Raw genomic sequence first — 16345 nt, forward strand, 5'->3', positions numbered from 1 at the left:
TTTAGTCTACTCAGGTGTGAATTACTCAAAAGTTTAGTCTACTCAGGTGCGAATTAAGAATGATCTGTCCTTTGGAAAACGTCTACTGTGATTGGTAGATGTGAGAACTTAGGGGAGGTGATATAGGAGAAAATTTTCTTTAAAAGGAGCTGTCTGAACCAGTTCAAAGGAAGTCAGGAGAATGCAGCCTCGGTGGCTGAACTTAGTTGAGCTTGCCAAAGCTGAACTGGTGAGTCTCTGAACACTAGAGTCTTGCTTGGACAAATCTTGTCATGAGTTGATAAAAGACTGACTGATCTCTCTCTTAAGGCTTAAGCCTTAAGGCTGGCCTAAGCTGGTCTAGCCCTTTTCCTACTATTCCCTCTTACTCTGTTTCTCTCCCTTTCTTTAATTCCTTCATTTGTATTAATTAAAATCCCCATAAAAACCCAGCTGACTTGGGTATATTTCATATTTGGGAATTTTTCCCCGGCAACCACTTTATATTTGATTTAACTCAAGACGCTATCTTGAAACCATATTTCTGCAGTCACAATTTAAGGCAACCACTCTTTTATCTGTAACAGTTTATGCTTAACACTCTTTTAACTGTACAGAACCCAGGTTCAAATCCTGGTTTTTCCACTTATGATCTGAGTGACCTTGAGGAAGTCATCTAACCTCTCCCAGTCTTCATTTTCCTCATCTATAAAAGGGGGCAATTAAGTTAGATGACCTCTCAGGTTCCTTCTGACTCTAGGTCATCTGAGTCCATGCAGTTCACATCTTGATTTCCTACATCACCTCTCTGCAAGAGAGCTGAGTGGGAGGTACAGAGCTTGCCAGAGCTTCCACAGTCTCTTTCTACTCAGATAAAATTCACTTATTGATCTTGCCTGGTTGAATCCAGTAAAAATTTTATCTGTGGCCATGGATACGACCCCATGGCCCAAGAGGATAAGCCAATGATATCAACAGAGACTGTAGAAACAAATGTGTAGGGTTTAGTCATTAAATACTGGGTGCCACTGTTTTGGGTATCTTTGTTTCTTTGGGTATTTGTATTCCCAGCACATAGTAGGTACATAATGTTTACTACTAAGGGAACCGCGTCAGACTTTTCATAACACCAGCTTTCCTACCTTGCATTACTATGATAGAGTATACAAGTTTCGAATATTGCCAAGATCCTACAAATGGCCACTTTGTGGGAACTCGTAGCCATTTCTATTACATAAAATGGGAAGCAATATTAACTTCTTTCATTTTTCTTTACTGTAAGCTCTCTGAGGGCATGGACTTTGTATTCCTCTCAATATCTTGCAATGATAAGTGCTCAGTAAGCATTTCTATAGCACTTTCAAGTTTGCAAAGTGCTTTCCTGTGAGAGGCTCAGTACAATTGTTATTATCCCTATTTTAAAGGTGCAGAAATAGAGACACTTGGAGATCAAGTGATTCTAATTGAAACTAGTGTCTGAACAGGGTTTTAACCTCCATGACTTACTCTCTAGTTTATTGTGCCACAAGAAGAGCAAATATGAAGGGCTTGCCATTACCCCAGCTTTCCCTGTGCTTATGCTTCCAGAAGTGTGAAGTCACCAATGTGCTAAAATGGGGTGGTGAGATACTTGGAAAGACCTTGGTACCATAGAGGTTTTCTCAAAACTAGACCTTCCCGAGCCTGGGGCGCTTGTCTTAATGGGCCAATAGAAACAGTGGCCCAGAGTATTCCATCTTCCTTCTTCTCTGTATTTTTCCAGAAGTGACATGCCCAACTCCAAGATCTGTTGAACATGCGGACATTCAGGTTAAGAGTTACAATGTGAACTCCAGGGAGCGCTATGTGTGTCATTCAGGCTTCAAACGTAAAGCCGGGACATCCAGCCTTACTGAGTGTATTCTTGAGCAGAACTCGAACATTGCCCACTGGACAGAACCCAATCTGAAATGCATCAGTAAGTGGCCCCTCTTCCAACAATTTTCCTGGGTCCGTGGTGGAGGGCATATCAAAAACTATGAATCACTGAATGATGGTTTAGAAAGAATTCTTTCTTTGACCTAGAGGCCTGAATTGACTAATTAAGACTGTGGTCAACATCTTCTCCCCCGCTGCATGCATTACATGTCCTTGCCATGAAGTGTTAATAGCACTGAACTAGGTAGGTAGAATTAAGGAGAAAGAGCAATTGTGTCCCGAAAATGTCAACTAAGACTCATTCTAACCAGTTCAGCCGTCCTCTTGCTATGAGGTCGGAGATAATGCTGTCCCACATCCTGTCCCATTGAGTTTACTTGCACGTTAATGGTTCCAAAGTGCTTAGAACACTTAAACATGGACTAGAAAAAAAAATTAGCCTAGGCACAAAGCCAGGAAGAAACCCACTGCAGACTGTGCATCCCTCTGTGATACAGACTGGATAAGATTTCTTTGAACCCAGATAAAGAAGAGGTTCCTGTTTGGACCAGAAGTGCCAGGAAGGTTTCACAGAGCCAAGAAGCCGTTATCAGAGATATAAGTTGCTAAGGAAAGGGAACAGAGGTAGGATTCTGGATTTTGCTCGGTGTATGAGTCATTATGAAAGCAATTAAGGAACAAATGAAAAGACCTGGTCTTTTCAAACAATAGGAGAATTCAGAGCTTTCTAGTTTCATAGAGTCCCACATGATTTTTTTCTACCCTTTACCTTCCGTCTTAGAATTGATAATATGTATTAGTGGCAAGGCAGAAGAGCAGTAAGGGCTAGGCACTTGGGGAGCTAGGAGTGTCCAAGGCCACATTTGAACCCAGGATCTCCCATCTTCAGATCTAGCTCTCTATCCACTGAACTATCTAGCTGCCCTTGAGTCTTAAAACAATTTGCAGGACACATAGTCTTTACAATGGGTTTTTATGTACTGGTAAAAGAGATCAGATCTTTCTCATTGTTTCTCCTAAATGACTGACAATTGGACAGCTCCCTATTACCATTAGTAGCATTACCATCAAAGGAAATTGCCATCTATATGTTATGGCAGACATCCAAAATAATAAAATTCTATAATCTGAGATAGAGGAATTTCAAGGCAATCTCTAGTTTATTACCTCTAAGGTTGCCAGCCTAAAAAAAAAAGTCACTACCTCTTTCTTAAAAAGAAAAAATAAGCAACAAAAGCATTTACATTTCCAATCTGCCATAAATCCAAACTTCAGCCATAAATTTCATCCAATTATCTTCTCTAGGAGATCCCTCCCTGGTTCACCAAAAGCCACCTTCCTCAACAATGTCAACAAAGGAGCTTCTCACCTCTTCTGAGAAAGGTAGGAATGTCTGAATCAGATGCTGTTGTAGGACTTTTTTTCTCTAGCTACCATCTTTATTCTTAGATCTACAAAATGCATAGATTGTGACTAGGAAACTTAGCAGACTTTTAAAAAGGTAGCTACAACTAAAACCTAAAAGAGAAGTCTAACATCTCAATTTCATTTCCTTAAAACCAAGGGAACTTAACAGATGTTTCATATCTTGATTCTATGTTTCATAAGTGGCATCATTTTTAAGTGACATGCTTAATGACAAATCAAACCCAAGTATCTCAAATCCAACATCAGATTAAAGATAATTGGCTTATTATTATGATGTTGTATGTGGTAACAAATGCTACTGCATTTCAGTTGGGCCTAGGGTAATCTTCCATCTTGGTTTCTTTAGAGCTGTTCATTCTAAGAATAAGTTCTGTTCCGCAATGATGAATTCCTAAATAATACACTCAATTTTTAGCTAGTCAAACTCTTACTTTACAGTGAACTCTAGGTTAGTTAGAAATGAATTATGGTATTTGAGTATCTTCCAGGTGCTTTGTTTCTTCTGCTATCTTTTTTTTTTAGCTATTTTACTATTCATTAGTACATTCACCAAAGAATATATGGGGAAGATGAGAAGAGTTAAGTCTTTTTCAGTTAACAGTAAAGAGTTTTGGGTTGTTTGTTGTTGTTGTTTTTTTAATGAAGAAAGATATTAGCATATAGAATAAAGGTAAATTTGAGAAATAGCCATGGATTTCACTTTTGCTATATCACCTACATTCCCAGCCATATCCTTATGTGTGTTTTTTTTAGTGTTAAAATTTTTTATTTAATTAATTTGGAATATGTTTCCCTGGTTACATGATTCATGTTCTTTCTCTCCCCTCCTCTACCCCCCTCCTGTAGCCAATGTGCAATCCCACTGGGTTTTACATGTGTCATTGCATAGCCTTATGTCTTGTAACAGTTAAAATTTGGGGGGAAACTGAGGCAGGTAGAAATTAGTTTCTCTCTAGAAGTATTATATTTTTAGAGGTTTATTTAAGATAAGGAATTTAGGAAAATACAAGTAAGAAAGGCACGTGCTAGGCCCAGAGAGCCTATTCACGACCACTCACATCTTGCCTGCTAGGTAGAGAGCCATGTGTGCTCTGAAGCGGAAGTAGGAAAAGAGACCCAGTAGCCTTTACAGTCAGGTTAAATAGAGATTTTTGACCTCTCCCATGTGGAAATCTCAGTGGGATTTGAGGGCATTCTGGGAGCTAACAAAGAATCCTGGGGATTGGAGTCCTGGATTCAAAACTCCATTTTTACAGTCTTGATAAAAAATGTGCAGCTTTCTTGGGGCAGTGAGGTAGCTCAATGGATGGAGAGCCAGGCCTAGAGGCAGATCAAAGGGGTGTTGTCTGTGATGGTTCCAAGAACATGACATGGAGGCAGCTGGGTGACTCAGTGGATTGAGAACCAAGCCTAGAGATGGGAGGTCCTAGGTTCAAATCTGGCCTCAGACACTTCCTAGCTGTGTGACCCTGGGAAAGTCACTTGACCCCCCCATTGCCTAACCCTTTCCACTCTTCTGCCTTGGAGCCAATACACAGTATTGACTCCAAGATGGAAGCTAAGGGTTTAAAAAAAAATCCACTTTCATGGTAGGATAAGCAAGCAAATATGAGGCCATCACCATTCGGTGCTATATTATGAAAGTAGTTTATGATGTTGCCATATTAAAAAGTACTTTATGTATTAAAATGCAATTCCTTTTGTGGAAACTGGAAATAAAATAACCCATAATACTGGCATTTTGTAATTGTATGCTACACAAGAATGGTCACGGGAGGTCTTCCAACCCATGGTTATCTCTCTACCACAAGATTATAAAAGGGTTAAAGTACTTAACTCTCTGAGTCTCCTTCTGAATATAGCAGGTAGTCTTGACCTCCTGGCCAGCTAAGGGTTTCCCTTATTTTAAGGTTTTGAACAAAATTTAGAAGTTAAAAACCTGAATCTAAGGCATCTTTTGTAAATATAGTTAAATTTTTTTAAAATACATCTTCCCAGATATTTTGCTTCTTTATGCATACCTAAATCTACTAAAGTCTTTGTTTGGGATATTTTCTTTACATTGTGGTAGTCTAAATAACATCAGATTCTCTCTACTTCCCAGGTTTGTGGTAGTCATTCCTAAAAAGTTATACCTCCAGAGATGTTCCAAAAGGTTATTTTTAAGGACCAACGGTTAATATTAGATTAGTGATCTAACAGGTCTAGACTCTTGATTATTGGATTAAGTTTCTACATCAGGCATCACCTCAATGCCTGATATATACACAGATTAAAAAAAACAAAACTTGTTTTAAAGTATTTATTTTCTCAATATCTCAGGCTTCACTGTAGAACCAGAAGCTTCCACATCACCCAAGTCAGACACCACAGTGACAACAGAGACAGTCATGGTGTCAACCTCTATCTTCTTCTCATCAACCACATATACAGCATCTCCAGCATTAGCAGGTACGATCTTGAAGCCAGTCTCCAAGGAGATATCATCAGAACCACCTTCTGCAACAGTCATAACAACCCGAAACTGGTCCTTCACAGTCTTGGCTCAAACAACAGCACAGACCATGGAACAATCCTCCCCCAGTACCCATGGGATCATAACAGGTTAGCCACTGACTCCTCTCCACTTGAAGAAAGATTAGCTCCACATTTCTTGTCATTTGAGTTTGGTCTGAGAGCTAGGACAATGCAATTTTTGCATGTTGTTGTTATATTCAAGGGTAGAGTCAATGCTGCATTAGCTGTCCCCCTTTGGCACCTGGGTACTCCCACAGTTTACAGTCTTTATTCTAGGTAATAATCCCAGCCAACTCCACTGGAAAGGGAGCATATGTCTTCCCAAACCAAAAAGTCTTTCTTTATTAACCTTCATGGCAAGACTGTTTCTAGAATAAGATTGAGCTGTAAAGTGTAGCATCTACTTAGTGACCCCCCAACTACAGGAGAATAAAAGCTATTTCCCAATGTCTAGGAAAGAACTCTTCATATTTTAGTCATTTGTTACATTTGTATTTGTATTGTTACATTTGCTTTGTATCTCAAATGGGAAGTAGATTTGGAGTCTTAACCCTTTCATGCCATATTGCCACAGCTCTTCTTATCCCAAAGTCTGGCCCCCCTTCCAAGTGAGTCAGATTATTTATCCTTTCAGAATAAATGTGGTGACAACAACCTTACGTTTCCAAAAAATTAAAGAGTTCAATATCTAACTTTGCTTATTCTTTTCCTATGCCTCTTTGGTTAAAGGTCAGTGGAGGGGAAACACTTGCTTTAACAGCCTAAGGGTTGAAGAGTGAACATTTCTCATCCTTTTCCTCTTCCTTTGCAGTTGCCCATTATTCTGTCATGGCGTGTGTCATAGGTAAGTGCCCTTCAGCTGAAGCTCATTGATTGCTCCTTAATAGTGGCTACTCTTTATTTGATAGCATCATTATTGATGTAAACATCTATATCCTCGAAATGGCAGTTTGCTAGCATGGACAGAATGGAAATGAACATCATCCCTGCAAGGACAAAGGATTATCTTAAAGCTTCATCAAAATTTGTCCTTAATAGAAGACAACATTTGCCCAGAACCTGGTGGGAGAAAACTCATTCATTCAACAAATATTTATGTTGTGCTGTGTCCAAAGCATTGTACTAGTTGCTATAGGGAATACAAAATCAAAAACAGATGGTCTTTGCCCTCAAGTTTACACTTTAGTAGGGAATTGGTAAATGGAAACATCAAAACGGGACCAGTAATCAAAATCCTTAGTGGGAAATAAAGGTGAAAGTAAAGCATAGATGATTAAGGTACCTTATACCAGAATCTCCACCTTCCCTTTTTTTTCCTGCAGAAAGACATCTTATCAAACTAAAAATGGTTTTAATGTTTCTCAAAAACCAAAAGTTTCCCAGTAATTTTAGAACTGATTTCTAAAAGTAGGCATAAAAAGTATCAAAAAGAATTGAGGCAGGACAAATATGGAATATCTTCATAGTTTGACCAGAGGAGTAGCTTAATTAAAAAAAAAAAGTTAGACAATGATATTTTGACATAAAATTTGATGATTAGGACAAATGATGACCACAACATTTAAGATATTATTGTTATATTTTGCTATAGTATTCTTTTTGTCCTTCCTATGTATATAGATTGTTTTGGAGGCTGGGGCATTGTTTGTATTTTGAAGTAGATTATTAATATGGGTCATATTTTATCTGATAAAAAATACAGTAGGTCTAGGCATGTGAAAATCTAAAAATGAATTCCAATAAATAATGGATCCAACCTGGTAGAAAGAACATGCCCAAGTTAGAATTCTACTGGTATTGTTTTCAAGAACCAGGGTCACCTCCAAATAACAGTGTAGCATCATAAAAGAAAATTCAGCTACAGATAAAATGGAAAGGTCTAGAAATTCTAAGGGTACAGTAATAAATCAGTTAGCAAGGCCAAGAGGTCTTTAAGTTAAAGGAACTTAAAAGGTTACCTAAAAATGAGAAAATTTAAAGTTAACAAAGTTGTGTCAAAGCCAATATTTTTTAAATTTTCAATTAAAAAGAATTTTTGTATTAAACTAGCCCACCAACTACCTCATTGATCAAATTAAAAAATAAGCCCCCAAATTAGAACCTTCAAAACATTCCTCCATTATGTCTATGCATTAGAAATAAACCACCTCTCTTATCAGGAGGTATGTCTCATTCCAATTGCATTCTTTTGGATTTGTGGTCTATCACTGCTTTGATCAGAGTTCTGAAGTGTTTCAAAGTTCTTTTTCTCTTATTATGTGGTTTTCATTTTCTAAATGGTTCTCTTAGTTCTGCTCACTTTGCTCTGTATCACTTCATAAAGGTCTTCCCAGTTTCCTGTGAAATTGCCCATTTTATAATTTCTTTTGGCATAATGTTCTATCATATTATATGTGACAATGTATTTAGTCATTTCTCAACAGGAGAATATCTTCTTAGTTTCCAGTTTAGGATTACTTGCGTACATATATAATATGAGTATGTATACACACATATATAAATGTAGAGAGATGGGGAACTGCAATAAATATTTTTACATATAGATTTTTTCCTCTTTCTTTGAACTCTTTGGGGGATAGGTTCATTATTGGTATAGGTAAGGTCAAAGGGCGTGCACAGTTTGGTAACTTTCTAGACCAAATTCCAAATACTTCTACTAACTAGTTCTACTAACTAATCTATCTATTACATGCATAACTGTGTCCTCCTTGTCATCTTTGTCAGACTGATTGGCAGAACCTCAAAATTACTCTATTTGCATATCTAATTATTTGTGACTTAGAACATTTTTTTGTGATCATTGATAACTTTTTTTAACTTTCTTTGAAAACTGTCTGATTACATCCTTTCACATTTTATCCATTAGGAAAGACTCTAGTCTTATAAATTTGAATAAATTCTTCATGTTTAAATCAGATATGAGACCTTTAACAGAGAAATATTGCAAAAAAATTTTCTCAGGTATCTGGTTTCCACGTAATATGTACTACATTAGGTTTGCTTGTGCAAAACCTTTTTAATTTTACATAACCAGAACTGTTCTCTCTATCACTGGTTTAATCATGAACTCTATGATCTATATTGTGAGATTTAAAATAGTGAAGCCCATAAACTGTAGTGAGTTAAAATGGTGGAAGATATAAATTGTGATAGATATAAGAGAGGGTGAGTAAATTTGACTGCAGAAATATGTTTCACTACAGTGTCTTGGTTTTTAAATCAAATATAAGGTAGTCGCCAGGGAAATATTCCCAATTATTCAAATACCCAAGTCAACTGGGTTTTATAGAGATTTTAATTAACAATATAATGAGTAATCAAAGAAAGAGAGAGTAAGAAAGGAATAAGTATGAAGGGCCTCAAGCCAATATGGCCTAGACCTGAGTCTTAAGAGAGAAATCAGTCAGTTTTTTAACACTCACCACAAGGTCTGACTAAACAAGGATTCTAGTAACACCAGGCCAGCTCCATCTCAGCTGACTTCACCAGAGAGAGATCCAGCGAGACCTCCTTAGAGATTGTCCTCCAAGAGCTTCCCTTCTCCAGAGCCTCTCTCAAGAGATTCTTCCCAAGCGATCCTCATCAGAGATTCTCCAAAAGGATTTCTCCAAAAGGATATCTCCTCAAGAGATTCTGCTTTTTCTTATATAGGGGTTTTTCTCCCATGTCACCTCCCCTAAGTCCCTACATCTACCAATCACTGTAGACGCTTTCCAAAGGACTGCCCATCTAAATTCCTGCTAAGTCGACCAATCTCCTCAGTAAGTCTGAATCAGAAAAAATGCTGCTGTGTCGACCAAATCTCCTCAGTAAGTCTGAACGAGAGAAAATGCAGCTGAGTCAACTAATCTCATCAAGAGAAAACTTGCTTGACCCTTTTAGGTACCTAGCATCTCATTGTATCAATTCTAAAAACAGGCCTGGCTCAAAGAACTCCTTGCCCCACCATATGCATGGATTCCAAGTACTTTCTTTGTTTAGCAAGGAGTTTTCTGCCCTAAAGCAGTCTTAAGTATGGGTGGAATAGAGGTCCTCCCATTTCTGATCCTGGAGAGTTCTCACATCAAAATGGGGAATGTTTCTCAGTAGGGAATTTGTTCCAATTAAGAATTCCCCGATGGGGAAATGTTTAACATTCACAAGTCTGAGAGATTTCAAGATTTACAATCCCCCCTGATGACCATTGGGAGACTAGTCTCCCCATTGATCATTTAACATAATCAATTTGTAATCCTAAATGAACTTCTAACTATAGATATACACGATATTCAAATTTTCTAAGAGAAATTAGAATAGTGAACTTTGTGGTCGCCATGTATTAAGATTAAAATTTAGGAATATGGGGAGAGACTGAGGCAGGTAGAAATTAGTTTCTCTCTGCAAGGAGTATTATATTTTTTTAGAGGTTTATTAAAGGTTAAAGATTAAAGAAAATACAGAATAAGAAAAAACACGTGCCTAGGCCAGAGGCCTAGGCCAGATAACCTCACATCACAGAAGAGATGCATCTGCTCCAAAACGGAAGTCCAAAAGACCACACAAAAACCTTTGCCACCAGCTTAAATCCTTCCTCAATCTCTACCCACCTCAGAATTCCCATGAGATTACAAAGTATTTTGGGGAAGTGGAGCAAAGGCTTGTGGGGATTGTAGTCCTGTATTCGAGTCTATTTTTTACAATATCCATAGATCTAAAAGGTGATTTTTTTCCTTGCTCCTCTAAATTGTTTATGATATGACTTCTGTGAAGATTAAATTAACTCTCCCCTGCCCATTTTTAGATTTAATCACCAGAAGTGTAAGCACCCCACTCCCACTTGAGTGGGGGAGGTCTGTGACCCGCATGTGCAGTAGTGGGTGATGAATCAGAATCAACTATCTGCCTCCTGGGCAGTCCTAAGCAAACTTTTAAGTGTAATTGGTACATGTAAAATGGAAGGAACTCACAGGAAGTGATGAAAAGAAATGGTCTTTAAAAATGCCAAGAACTTCCTGTGAGATCTTGAGGTCTTTTCACCTTCCAACTTGAGCTTGGAGGAGCTCTGACTGAGGACCTTGGACTGATTCTAATTTTCCCTTAGAACTACCACCCAAAGTGAATGAAAAAGGTCGACTCCTTTCCTGGATTTTCTGAAGGGACTAGCCTCAGGAGAGGCCTACCCTCTTGAGAGAGGCTCCCTGTATCCCCAGGTCCTGGCTCAAGGCCAAGACCCCTTTGGCTAAGGACTAATTAGCCCTGCCTGGGCAGAACAAACTACTTAGTGCTTAGGCTAGATATCTTTCCCTATCCTCTCTTTGATTCTCTTACTTAAGGGTTAAATAAATCTCTTTGGAATTTCATAAAATTCCTGGTGACCCTACTCTGAGAGAATCCAGTCCAACCTTTTACATAAACCCCCTCAATTTCTACCCCTTACATTTCTTTTTACATGTCTTTTTTTTTAAACTCTTACCTTCCTTCTTGGAATCAATACTGTGTATTGGCTCCAAGGCAGAAGAGTGGTAAAGGCTAGGCAATAGGGGTCAAGTGACTTGCCCAGGGTCACACAGCTGGGAAGTGTCTGAGGTCTTTTTACATGTCTTATAGATCAATCTGGAGCTCAAGTTGTTATATGGTGTGAGTTGTCCACCTAAACCTAATTTCTGCATGGATTTGAAACTCAGTGTCATAGCTGAGAGCCACTGGGAGTACTGCTTCTTTTTAAGGGACAAGTCAAGTTGAATCAGTGAGATCCTACCTGTCACTAACAGAAAGCCCTCTCCTTAGTCACTACTGTACTCGTTTCTGAAATATGTTGTTTTGGTTGGAGAGGGAGAAACTTGTTCACTACGTCCAATACACGCATATAGAAAAATGTCAATAGAGCATGAACCTCCTGACAAGGCTGGCTCTAATGCCCTCTGTTTATTACCTCAGATAGACATGTTGTCAGAGGTGGCTTTAAGGCTAGCTCCCTCTTAGTTCAAATTTGATGTTTAGACAAAATAAATACCCAAAATAAATTGAACAGTTAAAGAAAGGAAGTTCAAATTTGACCTCTGAGACTTGTTAGTTGTGTGACTCTGGGCAAGTCACTTCACCCTGTTTGCCTCAGTTTCCTCACCTGTAAAATGAGCTGGAGAAGGAAATGGCAAACCACTACAAAACCTTTGCCAAGAAAACCTTAAGCAGCGTTACAGAGTCAGACATAATAAGTGTTGAGGGACAAGAAACAAATGAAACAAATCTCATATACACACAAATTGGAAAAAAAATATAAGATATATAGTCATTTTCTGTGGGAGGGGGATTATTATAGACCTTAAGTAGACAATGGCATTTGTGCTGACATCTGAAGAAATCTAGGCAGTTTGTGAGGCAGAGGTGAGCAAGAGGGTATATTCTAGGCATGGCAGACAGTGTCTGTTCAAAGGCACCCAAACAAGAAATGGAATGTCCCATACAGGAAACGGAAAGAAATTTCTCTTAAGTGGGTTAAATAAAAAGACCAGCTTTAGTTTGCTTGCCATAAAAAAGACCAAGTTTCTTTGATTCAAGGAATCAAAAGCCCTACCTGAAATTGTTTTTCTTCTGTTAAAGGAAAATTGATTAGATTTTTGATTTGGGTCTTCAGGATAAAACATTGTCATAATTTTCTTATTAATATTTTATAACACAACTGAGATGGATCTATAAATGTTGTAATCCATTGATATAGTTCTATATTTGCACATTTTTTGGTATGAACATAAACTCATCTTAAGCATAAACTCTCTTCATTAATTCAAGGATCCTATTTTACATCTGTTCTCCTTGGTTAAAGGCTGCTTTTGATCATTCGCAAGGTTACAACCAGCTCATTGGTTCAGGATAACTATGGAGCTTTCTATTCTTTGTTTTAATACAGCAGATATGGCAAAACAATGAACTGAAGGGAACTATTCCAGATAGCATAAACAGCATGCCATATGGCATAATATTGTTGAAACACTGCCCTGAATATGACAGGTTATATCAATTGGGATATAGAAAGCTATGGAGCTGGCGGAGACAAAAGTTCAACAGCTAAACATAATTGAATCTCTGCGTCTTTTAATCTCGTGAATAGTAGCCAGAAGTCTATGAAGAGAAAGAGAGCTCTCTGGGCTCAGAGTGGCCCGATTCAAGGGCAATTGGAACTTAAAAATAACTTTATTGGATTGATGAGCTGACAAGTTGTTTGATCCCTTTAAGCTATGGCTATTAAATTAGATATTCTAAATTTATATATTGATTATATCACTATAGAATATCTTAATAATGCATCTAAAGAATGTACTTCCTATTCTTCATTCAATCCAAAAAAAAAACCTTAGCATGCCCTGCAACTACATCTTCATCTCAAATTGTGTAAGCCGCAACTGAATAGTTTTAAAGATCAGAAAATGCCCTGATTCCCTTTTTCTTACCAAATATACAACATTATTTCATGAGCACTTATGAATCAATTAGACTATATTGGGGTCTTGATCTCCCACACACCACTGGAGACTACCCATCCAACATGTATCCTCCCCAGAAGCTCTGTAAGCACTGTAAGTCAGGGTCCAGATTCCCTTAATAACAGTATAGGCATGAAAGGTACATTATGGCCAGCTAGACTGCCAACCTGAGAACCTCTAGGCCAGTAATGGCAAACCTTTTAGAGATGGAGTGCCAGGCCCCACTCCACCCCCTATACTGAGTGCCATGCTCTCCCCACCAAGTGCTACCAAGTGCTACCCCCTAATCCCCCCCTTATCCCAGACAGGGGAGGGAGGAAGCTCTCCTACTGGGCTTCTGGGCAGAGGGACGGGTGATGAGAGGCATGTATGGGGAGGATGAGCAGAGTGGCCTAAGCACTATGTTCCCCTCTAGCTCTGACCACCTGTGAGCTACCCCCTTACCCACTGCCTTCTCATTGGGCTGCTGGGCAGAGGGGCAGGGAATATGAAAAAATGTCATCAGGCACAATGCAAAGGGAGAAGCTCTGCCCAATTCCCTCTGCCTTTCTAGTAACAAATTTAGGGGAAAGGGGAGGAGGCCCATGTGCCCACAAAGAGCACTCTGCATGCCATCTTTGGCACCCATGCCATAGGTTCACCATCACTGCTCCAGGCAATCTTCCTTGACCTTCAGACAAAGGGATCGCTTATTTGTTATGTATATTGCCTGCCAGTGTTGATGAGGATGACAAAATTTACTGTCTATACCTGGAGATTCCAGAAATCCTAGTCCTCAAAGAATGTTCTTTTCAACTAAAGGGTCTCAACCTATTGGACAACCATCAGTGAATAAAGGAGCATTATCCTACAATTTCCTAATGCAAAAATGAGATGAAGCTCTCTCAAATTTACTTGGAGTTAATTCTGTTGAACTCTAGTCATAAAGACAGTAATTTGTTCTGATTGTTCCTTTCTAGACATTTATATATCTAGACTGAAACTGCAGTATTAGCCATCCAATTAAATTTAATTTGCCTTTCCAAGACAAGCAGTAGGGAAACTCAGATGCAAGTCAGGGCTCTGAGATATGCCATTTGGGTAGTTGTCCCCTAGGAATAATGTGAGTTTGAGGAAATAATGAATTGTTAAAGAAATGATAATTTTTGTAATACTTATCACCATTCATCTTTTTCAATTTGAGATTCTATAGTAAGATAATAAGATTATATCATTCTACTTAGATGGTTAGTTCCAGGAACCATGGCTATATCTAGTTCCTTACAAAAGACAGTACTGTCATTACATATTTCATTTTATTTCTTCATTTTTTAAAATTTGAGGTTTTTTCCACAAAAGAATTAATATAGGAAAATGTTTTGCATGATTTCCCATGTAAAAATCTATATGAGAATGCTTACCATCTCAGGAAAGAGAGGGAGAAATTCAGGCCTCAAAAATTTTTTTAAAGAATGCCAAAAATTGTTTTAACACATAACTGAAGAAAAATTTAAATTTAAATAATTTTTAAAGTAAAATTCTCTAATGTTCACCTATCCTGGACCTACTGTAGCAATGCTGTTCAGCCACATACTGCCAAATCCAGAACAAAGCTAATGCTAGTGACCCTGATCTGAGTCCAAGCGAAAAAACAATAGTAGCTTAGGGCAAGATATATTTTGACAAGGATATTTTGAATCTTTGCATCAACATCATATCAAACTGTTTGCCCTTTCCCCCCACAATATAAATATTCTGAATACCTAGATGCTCAGAGACCCCACTGTCATAGTACATGGCAAATAGAATATTGTCAGGCGTCAGGAAAAGAGAGTTGCTGGTCTCTTTTACCTTCTGTCCAGTGCGGATCTCCTGGCCTCTTCAACTCTTTGTACATCTTTTCTAGGTCACATATACCCATCTAATGAACTCAGTAGGTAGGGCACTTTGGCAGCTGGTGTGCAAATTCATGAGCTTATTTCTTCTCCTCTGAATTTTTTCCCAAGAGGATGGAGCATGAGTAATGGAAGAAGCTGTAAGAGACTATAGGTTTGTGTTTCAGTCATAGAATATAGCCAAGGAGTGTCTCCCCTATCCTTCCCTCCACCATTTTTCACTTTTAGTCATTTTATTTTTAGTAATTGTACATTTTTCTCTTTCACTTTTAGTCATCTTCAATTATTTTTAGTAACTGAACAAAAACAGGAAGCAAATAGTGCAGAAGAGAAACTAGATTACTGGTATCCATTTGTTTTTTCTAATAAATTTTACCAGCTACAGTAAATGACATGCTAATCTTATTAGCCAATGTGAAGCGCATATATATATATACATATATACAAGAGGGACCAAATAGCTAGTCCAGGCTTTCTTTTTTAGCTTCTGTGACAAAATAGCCGATGTTTCATCCAAGTATGAAAATTCATGTCGCTTCTAAGCAATGTTGCCCCGCCTCACTGCCTCCTTCTTCATGATTTATTTTCTCTACGATCCAATTTACCACTAAGAGTCACAAGAATTAATCATAATTGCCTAAACTTGTCGATTGTCCTCTTTGAGCTTATCTGTCTCCATGCCTGCACACCTGAAGGCAACTTCTTTGGATATTTAGGTGATTTCTATAGCTATTGTTGTGATGATCTTACTACGTGGTTTCATGCTTTTGTGGGTTGACTTAATAATTTTAAGCCAGACTGATTGAATGAATTTGCAGCTTGTTATTATTACACAATGACTCTTAAAGCCATTCCCTTTGATCGCTGGCCTGTTCCTTCTCTCTCCTACCTATGGATTGCATTCTTACTGCTACATCTAAAAGATGGTTTAGGACTCGTGAGGCAGAAATGCCTCACTGAGATTAACACAGGTCTGGTCCTCAGCTTTGCCTGCTTGAGGACTTGGATTTTATCAGTACACCCAGAGTTTGTTTGACTCTGAGTTTATGTTAACCAAAATTAACAATACTGATTTTTTTTAATGAAATACCAACCTAAGATACAGCTGGCAAGACAATTCCATATACAATCATTGCACAAGCACTAGCTCGGCATATTCTACTCAGATGA

General features: G+C 38.2%; 1 protein-coding gene across 2 annotated transcripts in view; it reads left to right on the plus strand.

Moving 5' to 3' along the window:
- IL15RA (interleukin 15 receptor subunit alpha) overlaps positions 1–16345 on the plus strand; it is a 35262-nt gene that overhangs the window by 11432 nt on the left and 7485 nt on the right. Inside the window, exons 2-5 of one of the 2 annotated variants that reach the window (XM_007503872.3) lie at positions 1742–1936; positions 3202–3279; positions 5647–5928; positions 6653–6685. In XM_007503872.3, coding sequence (XP_007503934.1) covers positions 1742–1936; positions 3202–3279; positions 5647–5928; positions 6653–6685 — 588 coding nt within the window. The remainder of the gene's footprint in view (positions 1–1741; positions 1937–3201; positions 3280–5646; positions 5929–6652; positions 6686–16345) is intronic. The other variant, XM_007503873.3, reaches the window with a different exon arrangement.

Source organism: Monodelphis domestica, chromosome 5, assembly GCF_027887165.1.
Source record: "Monodelphis domestica isolate mMonDom1 chromosome 5, mMonDom1.pri, whole genome shotgun sequence".
Classification (NCBI taxonomy): Eukaryota; Metazoa; Chordata; class Mammalia; order Didelphimorphia; family Didelphidae; genus Monodelphis; species Monodelphis domestica.